This window comes from Pollachius pollachius, assembly GCF_949987615.1.
Source record: "Pollachius pollachius genome assembly, chromosome: 10".
In the NCBI taxonomy this organism is placed as follows: Eukaryota; Metazoa; Chordata; class Actinopteri; order Gadiformes; family Gadidae; genus Pollachius; species Pollachius pollachius.
The window spans coordinates 22,922,650-22,939,549 of NC_136943.1; the positions used below are offsets into that span (position 1 = coordinate 22,922,650).

At 42.9% G+C, this 16,900-nt stretch overlaps 1 protein-coding gene across 1 annotated transcript in view; it reads right to left on the bottom strand.

Annotated features, from left to right (window-relative positions):
- The window catches only part of abcc1 (ATP binding cassette subfamily C member 1 (ABCC1 blood group)), a 122,069-nt gene that overhangs the window by 14,335 nt on the left and 90,834 nt on the right, over positions 1–16,900 (bottom strand). Inside the window, exons 18-28 of the mRNA XM_079744587.1 lie at positions 15,892–16,059; positions 13,379–13,562; positions 13,021–13,062; positions 12,129–12,180; positions 11,905–12,019; positions 11,576–11,783; positions 11,151–11,461; positions 10,714–10,913; positions 9,915–10,041; positions 8,926–9,027; positions 2,324–2,470 (exon numbers count right to left, since the gene is read on the bottom strand). Of these exons, the coding sequence (XP_079600713.1) occupies positions 2,324–2,470; positions 8,926–9,027; positions 9,915–10,041; positions 10,714–10,913; positions 11,151–11,461; positions 11,576–11,783; positions 11,905–12,019; positions 12,129–12,180; positions 13,021–13,062; positions 13,379–13,562; positions 15,892–16,059 (1,656 nt within the window). The remainder of the gene's footprint in view (positions 1–2,323; positions 2,471–8,925; positions 9,028–9,914; positions 10,042–10,713; positions 10,914–11,150; positions 11,462–11,575; positions 11,784–11,904; positions 12,020–12,128; positions 12,181–13,020; positions 13,063–13,378; positions 13,563–15,891; positions 16,060–16,900) is intronic.

Below are 16,900 nucleotides of genomic sequence, written 5' to 3' on the forward strand. Positions count from 1 at the left end.
TGTATAGGACCTTGTATCAAGCTGGGATGTACCAAAAAGCTTTAAAGGTCCCATGGCATGCTACTTTATGGTTGCTTTAATATAGGTATTAGTGTGCCCCTAACTCAGTATATGAAGACATTTCCGAAATTCAGCCATGATGCAGAATTACAGCCACTACGAGAGTGAGTTTGTGTAATTGAGCTTTCACCAAACGCACCGTTTGGGTGTCTGTAGCTTTAATGCAAATTAGGAGGAGAGAGGCGGATCAAGGAGGAGGGTGGGGGTGTGGGCCTGAGCATCTTGAGGCCACGGTGCTGTCACACCAAAATTGTACCGCATACGTATTCGCGTGCGAAAATTCCAAACCTGCCTGGCAACTGATGATCGCGTCGAACGTTGCCTGGCAACGGACGATCGCGTTGAACGATGACGTCTATTATCTAAATTAAACAACAACAACAACAATTAAACACAAGCTAGCTAGACTACGATAAACTTTAAGTTAGTTTACTCAGTTTACTAGCTAAATTCGATTAAACAATTAAATACAATGCAAATATAAACTATGATACTTTAAACACTCAGTTTACTAGCTAAATTCGATTAAACAATTAAATACTATACAAATATAAACTACGATACACTTTAAACACTCAGTTTACTAGCTAAATTCAACACACTACAAATATAAATTAAAAACAACTGTTTAAAAACATCTGTATTGTTATTTCTTCTTCATGAGCGCGAATGATTTTTGAAACCTGCCTGGCAAAGGACAATCGCGTTGAACGATGACGTAATGTTTCGACGCGGATTACGTAGGCGGTACAATTTTCGCCCCCGGTATAATTTTGGTGTGACAGTGCCATGCGCTCTGTTTACAGTGGATGTATCGCAATGGCAGTGTGGGGGGACATGCGACGTCTGGCCTGCAGGGGGAGTATGGACAGGTTGGGAGCGCACGGGATTGGCCGGGGGGATTGGACCTGGTGGTGAGCAGGTGTCTGCACTCAGGTCAATCAGGGAGGGTGTACTTATGTGCCTGCTTTCTGTTATAGTAAGAGAAGGAAAACCCGGAGCACGGACCCCCGAGATCCCACACGAGGGAACCCACACGAGTCCAGCCCGATAGAGACATTGTGGGAACGAACCCCTTTTTTCGTTACCGTTTCGATTTTTGTGTTCTCGTTTAAAAACAATAAAAGAAACCTCCCGCTGAGGGACAGCAACCCTGCCTGCTCGCCTTTGTGCATTTGTGGACCTGCTACAGGCAGCCTTAGGCCTTGTTCTGTAAATATTCTAGAACACTCCGGGTGCTCTGGAGGGAGTCATGGAGCTCTATATCTAAATAATATCATATTATACATAGATATCTATATCATATAATATATATTACCACGGCCAAAAGCTGGGTGCGCCTCCAGACGATATCATGAATCTCAAACGACTGTGTCGGGTTCTCCAATGTCTCTGGTTCTTCCACTTCCACATCAATCTGAAGTAGACTGAACCGCAACATGGAGGAGAAAGGGATCGTTGCTCGTGATTGTTGAACTTGATAGTTTCCCGCCGGAGCCCTGCTGCCCGCTGCCGAGGCACCACTGCCTCGCTGCCGTGACAGTGGGCAGCGAGCAGCGGGTGGGGCCCCGTGGCGATGGTGCTCCGCGGTGTTGGTGCCCCGCGGCGGTGGTGGCCTGTGATGGCAGTGGCTCAAGGCAGCGGGCAGCAGTGCTCCGGCAAGAAACAATCATGGGCAACAATCCCTTTCTCCACCGCGGTTCATGTACTTCAGGGAGTCAAAGCCAAAGTTCCTTTGCCCACAATTCCTTCTCAACCATGGCTGAGATAAACATCACTATGACTCTTGTTGCGGAAATACCAGGGACATCAGAGAACCCGACGTGTTATGCCCCATAACACCAACAGCAGAACGGTTATCCAAATAACAAAAAGTGTACAACACTTGCGCTACAGTGTGTGTATTCCCTTTCTCCTCGATACACACGTGGCGCTCGCACGGTTGTAGCTCATTGGGCAAAGCAGAGGGGGAGGTAGCATTTCCCTGTATGACGACATACGGGGAAACTTCCAAAATGGCGCATCTTTTCAAAGGCGGAGCAGAATGCCTAGTGCTCGTTTTACACCCAATGCAATTTCTAGCTACTGGGGGACCACATGTAGGCTAGGGGAACTCATATTAATGTAAGAAAACCTCAGAAAGTAAAATGTTCATGCCATGGGATCTTTAACCTTGACCTGAAGCAAACTGGTCACAAGGGAGCAGGGATCCCCTTATGCGTTCCTCTGCTTGATGAGAACATTCAGCTTATTTCAAATGTACCTTCTCTCCTCCCAGGATGGTGACTGTAATGTTGCTGATGGCCAGATCCTGGTCCTCTCGGTAGCGCAGACCAAAGTTCCTGATCTCAATGAGGCCCGCTGTTGGCCATCCTGGAGGGATGATGGAGGACTCTTGTTGCCACTCTGCCTAGGACAGCGCGAGCGAGAGAGGAAAAGTGATTTAAAAGTATAGCTGGTTGGGGAAAGTAGTCAATGGAAGTTTAACCCCTGTGTTTGACCTTGATGAAATGATTTGATTTGCTTTGTCAAACAAACCCTTTTGTGTTATATTCCTCTTTGCTACAGACCTGTAGCCCTGTTCCAACTATTATTTCTAGGGCTGAAGCTTATGATTATTTTATTATTAATGCACGTGGAAACACTAAAACATAAACCTGCACACACAGATAAGATAAAACTGTATAGATCACATACATGAAATACTGGTAACTATAAGTACATATCTGGTATTTTTCCATTAAACATGGATATAAGCTGCTGAAAAAAGACACATCCAACATTGCTTGCAATGCTTAAAATAAGAATTCTCAGGTTTGGAATTAGCCTTTTCAATGCAGTTTAATACATACAAACGTAAATAGAGTAATAAGTTGAGTTGTTGAGCTAATGCTCTGAGTTAGGGGTCGTGAGTTAGAGGCCATAGGCCTCAGAGAAAAGGTGGGCTTTTGTGTACTTTTTGAAAGTCTCCACGGAAGGGGCACAGCGGATGTGGGAGGGGAGCTGATTCCACAGAGTGGGGGCGGACACGCAAAAGGCCCTATCCCCAAAGGTCTTGAGTCTAGTGCAGGGAATTGCCAGCTGGTCCTTGTCAGAGGACTTGAGGGACCACAGGGGGGTGTAGGGGTGGAAGAGGTCAGAGAGGTAGTTTGAGGAGGTTGGAGGTCATCCAGGTTTTTAGTTCTTGCAGACAGTTGATGGGTGGACCAGGCGGGAGCTGAGTGGAGGGTTTGGCGCGGATGTATAGTTGAGTGTCATCAGTATAGCAGTGGAAACTGAGACCGTGGTGACGAATAATTTGGCCAAGGGGGAGCATGTATATGGTGAAGAGGAGAGGGCCGAGCACAGATCCCTGCGGTACGCCATGATTGACTGGAGCCAGTGTGGGGTTGGCAACTTTCAGGGTGACAATGTTTGCGTTTGGAAAGGTAGGACTGAAAACAGGAGAGAGCTGATTCCCTGAGGCCGATAAGCTGAGAGAGACGGGTAAGGAGGATGGAATGGGACACTGTGTCAAAGGCTGCAGAGAGATCAAGGAGGATGAGAATGGAGATGAGGCCATTGTCGGCGGCAGTAAGAAGGTCGTTGGTGATTTTAGTGAGGGTGGTCTCAGTACTGTGTCAAATTCTGAAGCCTGATTGGAGGGGTTCAAAGAGCTCATGGTAAGACATGTGATGTAGGAGCTTGGAAGCCACTGCTCTTTCCAGGATTTTACTTAGGAAAGGAAGGTTGGAGATTGGACAATAGCTGTTTGGGTTGTCAGGGTCCAGACCAGGCTTTTTCAGGGTGGGAATAACTGCTGCTATTTTGAAGCCTGAAGGCACCACACCAGAGTCCAGCGAGCAGTTGATGATGGCCGCAATTCAGGGACAGATGACAGGGAGGCAGGTCTTCACCAAGGTGGTAGGCATAGGATCCAGCTTGCTGGAAGAGGTCTTAGCTTTGGACACCAAGTCATGCACCTGGTCAGACTCCAGTGTGGTGAAAAAGGAGAAACAGTACTGCGTTGCGGAAGGTGGTTGTGAATGGATTCAACTTTGTTTTGGAAGAAATCCAAGAACCTGAAGCACAGGTCTACGGCGTCAGTGGGTTGGGGAGCATTGGGTGGGCGCATGAGTCTGTTGATGGTTTTGAAAAGCTTTTTGTGGTGGTTTTGTTGGTTATTAATAAGCATGGAGTAGTAGAGTGTCTTTGACTTAGAGAGAGCCTCCTTGCAGTCCCTTATATGGTCTTTGTAGGCCTCATGGTGTACATGGTGAGGCCAGATGCCTACTCAAGCCGGTGGCCAGCTGCCTTCCTCAGGCAGAGAGAAGGAGACCAATCGGGCTATGGGAGGGGCGACTGAGTCCAAGTTGAAGGAGAGAGCAGTATTGTAATGTTTCACCAGACCATCCACGGAGGTGTTAGGAGGGGGGTTGACCAGGTGGGTCGCTAGGTAGGAAGACAACAGGGATGCGCACACCTGTCTGGTTTTCCGGAATGTGATGGTTTGTTTACTGGGCTGACTGGGTAGGGGCACAGGAACAGAGAATGAGATAGCAAGATGGTCAGATATAGCCAGGTCATCACACTGAAGATGACAGGAGGTGATTCCAGTGGAGCACACAAGGTCAAGGGTGTGCCCCTTGGTATGAGTTGGTATGACATGTTGGGCAATACCAAAACAGTACAATAGTGACATAAAGCAAAGGGGCAGCTAGCTGAGTCCACATGGATGTTAAAGTCACCCAACAGAATGGTAGATGGATACAAAGGGCAGATGGTGGCGAGCAACCCAGAAAGCTCTGACAAGAAGTGGGTGGAGGTTTTAGGGGGCTGGTAGATAAGCAGAACTTGAAGCTGTGTAGCACCTGTCAGTGTGAAATTGAGTCACTCAAATGAAGTAGAGCTAACTGGGAATTCTTTGACCTGTAAATTAGATCTGTGAATGACAGCTAGCCCACCACCACGGCCAAGGCTATAGGCTTTTCGAATGTACACATAGTCTGGGGGAGTGGCTTGGTTGAGGGTTACAAAGTCCTGCTGGCTCTGCCATGTCTCTGTCAGACATAGGAAGTCAAGCTTTTTATCCAAAATAATATCATAAATGAGTAGGGCTTTGTTATTTAGTGAGCAAGTGTTCAGTAACATGAACGTGGCAGCCCTGATAGTGGAAGCTACAACAGGGGTCAAAGTGCAATTGATGCAGAGCAGGGGATGCAGGTTGACGGCCCGTAGGAGTGGTTTGTTTTGATGACGTTGCCGCAGTGAAGCATGGCACCTAACTGCGGGGACAGCTGGAGTAGTATCCATGTAAAAAAACGTATGTCGGGCACCCTTATGCACGTAGCAGGGGCGACGAAGAAGGCAGAGAGATCAGATGACCTCAAGGCAGTTCGGAGAGGAGAGGGTGCTGTGTTTGAAAAGTTCAGCTGCAGAGTACTTGTAGAGAGTCATGGCGCATCCGGCTGGGAGCACCAGGAAGTGTTAGCCTGCTAGCGCTGCGGCTAACTACACAGAGGAAAAGCCACAGCAGAATACCATGAAAGAGGCAGTCAGGGTAAACCAGGGCCCCGCTTCCCGAAAGCATCGTTAGCCTAAGTGGATCGTGAAGTGCGTCGTGCGAGCATCGTACAGTTTTCACACCGTTTCCCGAAAGCATCGTTGGCAACGAACATCGTGAAAACGCTCGTAGCTAACGAGGACTCCAGGGGTACTCGTAGTACCCCTGGAGTCCTACTATAGCCTCAGTGACCTCAGTAACCTACTATAGCCTCAGTGGCGTCACCAGCGGACATTCCGTGTATTGGATGTGTTTTATTAAAACACATCCAACACCACGGAATGCCCAGCTGGCACAATTTCGCGCTTTCGAGCTGCACTTGCTGTCTCTCTCTGATTTTAATTCAACCATCGTGGTTAAAATGTCCTAATATTGATCAATGGCAGAAGACATAGGCTACTGTAGACATGAATCATGCTGAGACCAGCGGGTGTCAGAGAATTTCTGCAGGCGTTTTTTGCTGCGATTGTTTGCATTAAGCACTGTAGGTGCTTCGGTGAGGCTGTGATGAAGTTCACTATTTATTGGACCGTGTCTAGACAGTAACAAACATCCCTGACCATAGTTAATCGCGTTTGTAGTCTACACTCAGACGTGAACTCATTATTGCATGCGGGTGTCTTCATTCATAAAAAAATTAAAAGATTCGGGAGTTTGCAATAATACAAATTATTCTAAAGAGGTTTAGAATCCGTGCACAGCCCCGCCTTCTCCAGTGAACCAAGAAAGCCCGCTCCTTGATGAACAGGGGATTTGACCCCCTCGGTTTTACACAGGAAACTTGAGATAAGAAGGTGAAATCGCTGGGCGTGCCAAGCTGCGACCGAACCGGCTTGGCAGTGTAAAAAGACCTAGGCTATAGCTACATCATCCTGCCCAACAATATGGGCAGGATCTAGACCAGGGGTCTCAAACTCAACTTACCTGGGGGCTGCTGGAGGTAGAGTCTGAGTCAGACTGGGCCGCATCAAGTATTTTGGAGAGATATTTTAACGCTTTTTAACCCCATTTTCCTGCAACATTCCTGCGTCTCCCCCTCCTACGGAGCCCATTTCAGCACCGTGTCAGTAGACAGTTACAATCCTACGAACGTTGTGAGTACAGTGAACGTGCGTTCATGTTAAGAGGAGTTTCGGGAAACGCTCCAAAGAAAGTTACGATGGATCGCAAGATCCATCGTGACAATGATCGTACAAGCGTGGATCCATCGTTATCGGGAAACGGGGCCCAGGTCATTTCCAACAATGTTGATCTGTGTCAGGCAGGGGTGTCCGTGTCCCGAAACACTCTTATTGGAGGTAGTCCACAGATCGTCTTGGGATGAGTGGAGCGCAGACGCAGATTACACAGGCTGACGAGATGGTAACAGCGCGATCAAACTTGTAATACGGCGATTTACAAGTCACTGTGGCGGCAACCTGTAGACCCAAGATTCAAAAATAGGAAGGCAAGTTTGGATTTTGAAAATTAGGTGAGTTTGGAAAGCTAAGAAGCACCGACATTCACGCCAGTGTCCTCTCAGCAGTCCTGTGACCTCTTAGGAGTCCTGTGACCAGATCCTCGATGTGATACAGGCTATTCATTGTAGATTTACACCACTAGGACATAATGTGAAGCCATTTTGTTTAATCCCCTTCCCATATATGGGGCCCTTAATCATTTTGACTTCATTAAAAATATACATTGGTCTTGAGCGAAAAAATACAAGTTTTCCATTGCTGCAGTTTGTTTTCGGAACGACAACCAAGAACCAAAATGTTTGCGTTCTTGTTATCAAAAAGGTATAAAGAAGTGGAAACTACGGCCAGACCTCTTTCAAAAGTGCATTAAAGGGAGCATAAATAATGCTATATGCATCTCAAGTCCATAAAGAAAGAAGCGGCAAAGGATTTTACACACACTTGTTGGGATACATTCAGAAACGTCAAAAGGTGGATTGGCAACAGCGGGAGATTCAAGGAATAGCAGATGCATACAAACATTGTATAGAAATCGAATATGACAATAGTCCCAAAAAGGATATGGCAACGCGGGTCACACAGCGTTGTGAAGCTCAAGATGCACGCAGATGCCCCTACTTCCTTCCTTGTGTATAATTTGTAAGAGAACGGACAAGTACATGACTGTGGCAGGCAGAAACATTGTCAGCAGGTAGGTAAAAAATATTAAAACTAATTACACACCGAATTTTTTGGACATTCAAGATTGGTTTATCATTAACAGTTTTAACTCAAGGGTTTTCATTTGCAAATCATTGAATTCTACTTTTTTATTTGAAGGTCAGTTACTGAAGGCTGCCGAGATGAAAGAAGACACTAGCATTCGTGTGCATATTTAAATATGTGTCCCTGGAGGGGTAATACAATAAATCCTGTTACGTACAGTAAATAAGTTCTTTAAAAGGTCTGCAATATTTACTGGGACCTCTGGAGAAGAATAGTGGGTTCTTATATTACATTAGCAATTAAATGTTAATTATTCCTGCACATTATTGAACATTACAAAATTAAAGCAATGACCATCTACATGGTCTGTATTTTAGAAAACAAATATTGCAAGGCAGGGGGTATTTCACCAACCACTTGCAATCAGAAGTTTTATCTTTCAGAATCGTTGACAAAAAATATTCTAAAATCGCTTTGTCGCTTTCAATTCAATTTTCTGTTATTTATAATACATTTAAAATAAACCCATTATGAAAAGGTTCTGGCAAATAAAATGTATCTTTTCAATTAACTGTAGGTTGACTCTTCCTGCCTGGTCTGCCAGAGAAAACCTCTCTCTTTGCAACGTCATATCATCACAGATTGTATGAACAATACCTCCAGAGGTGGTTTTCACAGTGTTTGTCTACATCTCTCATACAACCGTTTCTGCCTGTTCCTTTGCAATCGCAATCTCATAACCACTTTCAAATAGAGATTTAAAACGCCTTTGTAAACAAGGGCATTGATTTCCAAATAAGAATAAAACATTATTTACTGTGTCCCTTGCACAATTGGGTATTTGTATCATTGCATTTTGCATACCAGTCTCCCACATGCATAAAGAAAAAAAAAACGTACATTTATTCACTCTCCTCTATCATCTGCCTGCTGTAAACCACTGAGTGCCCATTAATATGCCTGTTGGTTATGCCCAATGAATAGCAAGTCCGATATCCTATTCTAATTTGCTAAGGCTAAGCACTATTTCTGTTGAAGACTGAATGTTATAATGATTGAAGCTTTTTTGAATGTGCAAAAATAAATTGGGAGTGACTCCAGAATAAGGAGTTTTACACATTGTAAGGACAAAGACTAGACAATATTATACCAACTTACCTCTTTCTCAGTGTCACCATACTCTTTGACCTTCTCTACTGCCACAATATTTGTCTCAAGTTCAGATGACATCCTTACCAGCCAGGTCAGAGAGGCAGTCATCTGCAAAGAGGCAAAGAGATAAGTGAATACAAATCAGGACCATTAAAGATAAAGTTAAACTTTAAGTTATAATATGTAACATAACCGCATTCAAATATCTTAAAGCTAAATAGTATATACGTTTATAATCCCAAATATTTCAAACAATGTTTAAACCCAGAGAACTGTTTTATTCAAGGTAACTATTTCATTGTCGCTTGTCAATGATGTCATATCACCTTTTTTTGTACATTAACGTTAGGTTACTTACAGCTATTTTATTAGAATTAAATTAATTAACATGAGTGAACAAGACTAGTCTTAATGTGCCAAAATTTGAATACAGGGTTAGACATTATTGTTATACAGCAATGGTGGTGAGGTCAAAAACTCTGTTGATCCCAAGCTACTTCCGAAAGTAATCAATATACATTTATGTATTTAATTATTGTTTTGATTGAGAGACGCCAATCAATCAGAAATGATCATTAATGGTACATCATATTGTACCATTAATGTAAATTTTGTCCTAATATATGTTAATTTTTCTTTATTATATTTACCATTTAATTATTCTATTTCAAGTTAGAAATCAACAGGCTTTAAAAAATAAACATTATAGCAAAAAGGTAAAAACTAAATGTGTACATAATATGAACATCAACAACAGCACAGCAGTAGTTCTAGAAGTAGTCTTTGTAGTAGAAGGTTCAATACGATTTCCATGAATTTGTCCTTCAAATTATTGTCTTTACTTTATCAAATCCACACACAAAGCACTATAAATACTGGAAACAAAAAGAAAAGCTAGATTCAACAGTATTAGCATGGAGAAACCTGAAAATATATTCATTGTCTAGATGAACAGGTGTAATGTCAAGTGTATGTGCATTGTTGTAGTTTTTTACCTGCAGAGCATAAGAAATAGACAGTCCAACTATCCCTGGACTCAAAGTCTCGCGGGCCATGACAGCAAACAGAGCAGCAAATGACACGATAAAGTTTCCCACAAACTCCAGGCGTACTGCTAACCATCTGTACAATGGAATGAACGGATCACATAAGAAAATATGAGCTGAAAAGCAATAGGGTCTTTATATACAGTATTGTCCCACCTGGCATTCATGCCCCATATTGTTTTCATCTTGTATGCGTTTATTTCCTCACTTGACCACTATTTGGTTGTCGAACCAGGTGTCGTCTCCTTAATTTACCACAACCACAGTTATGTCTTAAAAGGGTTCTAGTGCTGTTTTTCTGCTGGGATGTTTTATTATCAGCAACATCAACATTCATTCATCTTGATATTATTTTGACCAGGGTAATGTTTTTGTTTACCCCTACCCGTTTTAGGATTTATTTGGGTGGAATAAACCCTGTTAATATAAATAAATTAACTCTGCTTGCGCTCCTTGTTTTCTGGTGTTGGGTCCCTTGCTAAAACGGATTTCACTCTTTTGCTTCTATTGACAAATCTTGACCAAGCATCACATTTAGCATTCACTCAAACATTCTTTATTTTCTTGAGATAACCCATCAAACATTCACCCAACATTTCCATAGCTACGGATGATGATACTACTGAGGATTTTTGATCAATTTCTTGGGTAAAAATGTTGGTAAAAATACACTACTATTCCTCTTTCCACCTTAAGTGTTTTGTTTGTCACAATATTCATCAATATCCAAAATCTATAACCTGCTTACCTGTTGGCCACAATGCTGGGGTAGTAAGCCTTCTGATTGCGGTCCACACGCCGGTCACTCTCAAAGATAAAGCGCTGTTGTTCCCCGAAGGCGCGGATGACACTTGTGCCCAGAAGGGTTTCATTGAAGTGGGTGTAAACCGGTGATCGGCTCACAGACTCCAATCGCTTCAGCTGCCGGGAGGATGCAACATAGAACCTCTGGGAAGAGTCATGGGAGGAATTGCGGTTTTGTCAGATAATTTCATTGAAGATAGGAGAATGTTTTTTCAACCATAATCTTTCCTGTTTAGTCAACATGACATGCAGAGAAAGAAATGTGTTTGATTGTGCAAAGCAATAGGTGGTATATGATGATAAAAGGGTTAGGGTTAACAATAGGTGGTATATTATGATAAAAGCAGTTGTTTTCTAATGTGCCAAGATAGTGTTGCTCACCTGCACAAAGTAATATACCAGTCCCAACGGGGGTATGATGATGGCCACAAGGGGTGTGGCCACCAGGATGACCACGCAGGAGCCCAGCACGTTGAACATGGAGCCCATGAACATCTTTATGATGCTTGGAATGACTGAGTCAATCGTGTCCATCTCCTTTGAGAAGCGATTCACCAGGCTTCCACTTGGGGTGCGCTCAAAGAAGGACATGGGTGATCGCAGTACATCATGGAGCATACTCTGGTGGAGATACCGCGAGGCCAAAATGCCACCGATAGACACGACAGTCGAATAGCAGAAGACTGCCAAGCCTGGAGAGAAGAAGAAGAGGGGGGGTACGTCAACATTTCAAAATATTCCACACCTCCTTAAAATGTGTAAACATTTTCAAAACTGTGATATTCCCTATGATCCATAAGGCCTACCCTGGGATAGGCCTAAAACACTGTAAACACCCAATCTCATCTTCCTATATGGCTGGGTGCCATTGATGATAGGATCATCAGTCCACAGACTGAGCCAATAATTGGAGAAGAGGGAGGCCGTATGGTGAGCAAGGAAGAGCAGTAGGCTGATGCAGGACAGTGCCACCCCAATGGCCTTCATGTATTCCCAGAATACAGCTAGCCTCACCTATGAAGGACGGAAAAGGAGGATTTAAGAAAATGGTTGAAGGCAGATTCCAAAGCATAACAGAACGATACAAGCAAAACAAAGAGCTTGGCATGTTCAATTTCCCTGTGCCTTAACTAACCCGTCCAGTGGTGAGCTTGTCGGTCTCTGTCAGTTTGCCGACTTGTATGTTCTTGGCTTTCCTCCCCAGCACCTCGCTGCCCGCCTCGCTCATTGCCACGTTACCTCTCTTGCAGCTTTTTAACAAATAGTAAAAAAAATTCACATTGTGCATTTAAAAATACAGATATAAAAACATAGCTTTGGTTCTCAAAACAGAAGAGATGCTAATTATGATTAACTCACCTAATGAGAGAGGCTGAACTGCTATGAAGTAGACCTTTTTTGGTAACAGCATCTTGAAATATTTTTTAAAAGTAAGAATTAAGATCAGTTCTTTATGCGATTAAACATGTCTATGAATATTACAGACAAGACATCATAATTCAATTCACTTAGTTGTTAGAAATGTTGGCTCAGGCTGTGTATTATTCTGTGTAACCAGGGCAGGAACTTCCTCGGCGGACAAAGCAGTCCCTGCCTCTCTGCCCGGCCTTCATGCACTTCTGAAGCTCGTATACTGTATTTTTTCTGTCCCCTGCCCTGCCTCTCTGCTTGGGACGGGTACCGAAAACCTGGGCCCTCTGCTTTCTCTCAGAAGGAGAAATTAAAGAACTATATTTTGTATTTATTTAGGCTAAATCAACATTGTGATATTTATACCATATCAGGTTTATTCATTCAGATCTTTTATGTGTGATCGTCAGAGCAGACACCGATCGCCGATGGTTTTAATAGTTAAATATAAACTAATAGGATACCTATTACAATGGATACCTATTCTTATTGGTCTTGGCCGTTGTTATTATCATGGATTTTAATAATAGCGAGACTGACAAAAACCTACCAAGACAAGAAAGGACGTGTACGATCAGTACATTCAAGCTTTTCCTGCTTTAACTTTTTTATTTAATCTTTTGTCATTTTGTTCACTCCTTCACAACAGGGGGCCAGCGTGGATTATTCATAGTGGTGTATGTTATTAAAAAACGTGGTTGGCACTTCACTCCAAAGTATAGCGCATAGGTGTATTCTGATGATAGGGTGACGCTAGATCTCATGTTTTTTAGCACAAAATAAGATTGCACAGGGAACAAACAATGCTCCTTATCTTACAATATCACAACATAGACAGTACCTTCGGCATTTCTTTTTTCATTCTTCTCATCATATTCCTTATCTTCACAGAAGGGCAGGGAAAACAAGTAAATACAAAAGGTAAACAAATTATAATAGTGAACACAGAAAGAAACAGGTTTGCACAGAAATAGCTGAAATAGTTAAAACCAAATCAAAGAGAAGATGATGTCATCCTGAATTATAATTGTGCTTTTCTTATTACTTTTCAGTCTGGAAACAGTGACTCAATTACTTTACCCAACTGCTATGAACCCCATCAACATGACAAATCACAGGATAATTTCTACTAAATCATGAAAACACATTTTCAAACATGTCGGCGTGTGTCTATGTTTGTTGTATTGTGCTTCTCTCACCGCTGACATCAGGACTGTTTTCCTGCTCAGCGTTGGCATAGGTGTGGAGAAATTCGGCAAAGGCACCGTCTCTAGACATCAGTTCGACATAGGATCCCATTTCAGTGATCTCTCCATTAACCATGACCAGGATAAGGTCCACTTGGGGCAAGTAGCTCAGGCCATGGGTCACAAGCACGCGTGTCTAAATAAGATACAGGAAATGTTGCAATCAAACAAGTGAAATGGAAAACGACACCAATAGGAAAATTGGGAAAGTGAAAAACATGTTATAAATGTCATTGAATAATAGGGAATAACTAAATATTTTCATGGTTGAATAATGGTGGGTGGTATGAACGAATATTCGACTTGCGCCGACATTCACAAAGGCAGCCATGGATCATCGGCAATTATCACTTACTATCCTAAACGCACCATGCTCCAGTAATGCATCTTGAATTGAGTTTCCCTGTATGAGCTCACTGGCACTCTAAAGATGCGTTAAAACAAAAAAAAGAAAGTGTGGCGTGAATCCATACAAAGAATGGATGCAAAGGCGTGTTTAGCGCCAAATTGTCTGCCAGAAACGCAAATTGATTAGAGCAAACCAGCTGGTTCACGCGGATTGCACGCGATACTACTCGCGCAAACACTTTGCACGAGTTGAAATATTTTAATTTTGCCATGATTTTTTCTTGATGCTTTGTGGTGACAGCCAATCAGCATTCACTGCCTGAAGTCCAGAGTGAACCACAACATGAAGGAGAAGGGGATAGTTGCCGTTTGCAGACTCCCGGAGCTCTATGATATATATATAATATTATATAATAGATATTAGTATATGCAACACATGAACCTCCTAAGATGGCGCAATTTGATAGGTTCGCTATCTCAGGATATTGGGCAATATCCCATGATTGAGATCTCAAACTCGGGATATGTTCTGCGCGTGACGTTCGTCTCGTCACACTAATAAAAACAAATAAACCTCCAATAAACACAAATAACTCCCAGCAAAAAGTGTTATCTTGTTTATTTTTGGAGTGTTCACGTGGAGTATGTACTTAAACAATTATTCACCTGAGGCTCCATGAATAGTGGGGAATATAGGCTAATCCCCACTATTCACTTTGCCTTCGGAAAATAATTGTTCAATATCACTACCAAAAGCTGGGTGCGCCTCTGGATGACATTTTGAGTCCTTAATGACTGCGTTGGGTTTTCCGACGTCTCTGGTACTTTATCAACGAGTAAAGACTCATAGTGGGGGTAATCTCAGCCATGGTGAGAGTGAATTGGCGGAAAGAAACACTGGCATTCACAAGAGGTAAGCCCCTCCTCCTACACGTGCAGGTGTTTTGAAGTTCATGCAAGCAAACTCGCGCGAGTAGACAAACTTTACTCGCGTAAAGACGAACTTTACTCGCTATCGAGTATTCGATTTTGGAGTTAAGGGGAATTGAGTAACCGTCTCTGATTAGAACCGTCATTATATGACGGGTTGTTGACCTTGGAACTGTGTTATGTAGGTTTGTGCCTGTTGCTACTTACACTGGTGACCGTTTGTGTAAATCCGTTCCCGTCATTGTCTCTCCGCTAGCGAGAGTCGTTAGGTATGTTCGCTAATTAGCTTCACGACTAGCTAGGCTGGCAATATTAGCCCGTTGTTCTGAGTATTGCCCGGATAAGCCCCCCCAGTAGACAGACTTGGACATAAATTAGTCTGTATACCAACAGAAAGGGCATCACTCTGTAACTAACAAGGTAACTTTCCCAATGCGCTGCTGAATGACGTCTGACTCGCTCCCCGTACGAGACTAATTACCGCACTGGTGCCGTTTGTTTGTTGTGCCTACATTTATATTTATGCTTCTGTATGTTGTTTAATAATAAAAAGAACGACGAATGGGGTTACAGAACCAACTCCAATTCCCTCCATTAATTCGTGTTCATTTGAATGTGACATTCAACACAAAACTATCCAAATAGAACAATAGACTTTGACCCTCGTGAACGAATAAACAAATATTCGGACCCATCCCTATTGAATAGCCCTAACAACTTGATATTATGCTAAGTATTATACTGTGATATATATTAAAGTGCATTGCCAGATACTATATTTAGGTAATTTACTGATAAGTATGTTGTTACCTCGAGTTAGAGTATAAGTATAAACATGCAGCCCGCACAGACCTCCAAGAGAAGATAGCTTCATGCTATCTTATCTTCTACATGAACACACAGAATAAATTATACCCTGCTTGTGGCTTTTCAAGTTTGACGCAATTTAAGTTCTGAAGAATCTAGAGCGATTTTCTCAAAGATAAAGGACTTCATTGTTATTCCAATGTATTTTTTTGATATTTACAGATGGATGCTGTGATTGTGTGGATTATGTCGATAGCTCAAAAAACGGGGTCACAGCGTCAAGTCTGCATGAAAATGTAGCTGAAACTTGAATATAGCACATGTTCTGAATACAATAAATTCAAGATGCTAAGATGTCAGGCCCTCTCTAAAGATCCTACCGTGTGTTTCAGGAGCCCCTGGGGCCCGATGATCTCATCAAAGATGTGCTTGCCAACTTGGGCGTCCACAGCAGAGAGGGGGTCATCCAGCAGGTAGACGGCGCTATTACAGTAGACCGCCCGGGCCACGCTGACTCGCTGCTTCTGACCCCCCGACAGGTTGACACCCTGCAGAGAGACGCATGGAAACCATGATGGATGAAGGAGGTTAGGGTTAGGGTTAACCCTAACCCTAACCCTAAACCATGATGGATGAAGAGGGTTAGGGTTAACCCTATTCCTAACCCTAACCCTAAACCATGATGGATGAAGGAGGTTAGGGTTAACCCTAATCCTAACCCTAAACCATGATGGATGAAGAGGGTTAGGGTTAACCCTAACCATAAACCATGATGGATGAAGGAGGTTAGGGTTAACCCTAATCCTAACCCTAAACCATGATGGATGAAGGAGGTTAGGGTAAGGGTTAGGGTTAACCCTAATCCTAACCCTAAACAATGATGGATGAAGGAGGTTAGGGTTAGGTTTAGGGTTAACCCTAATCATAACCCTAAACCATGATGGATGAAGGAGGTTAGGGTTAACCCTAATCCTAACCCTAAACCATGATGGATGAAGAGGGTTAGGGTTAACCCTAATCCTAACCCTAACCCATGATGGATGAAGGAGGTTAGGGTTAGGGTTAACCCTTATCCCAAACCATGATGGTTGAAGGAGGTTATGGTTAGGGTTAGGGTTAATCCTAATCCTAAACCATGATGGATGAAGGAGGTTAGGGTTAGGGTTAACCCTAACCCTAAACCATGTTGGATGAAGGAGAACCACAAAGGAAAGCTTAACTGTGATTGATTCATGAGGCACCAGTTTTCCAATGGATATTCTAAATGAAACAATCCAAAAAGATGAGTGTTTTTGCAAGGGCATTTGGTTAAACATAAAAACTGAAATCTTTGAATGATTTAAGAGACAAACTCCACTTGATAGGAATTAAATCACATCCTTCAATTCA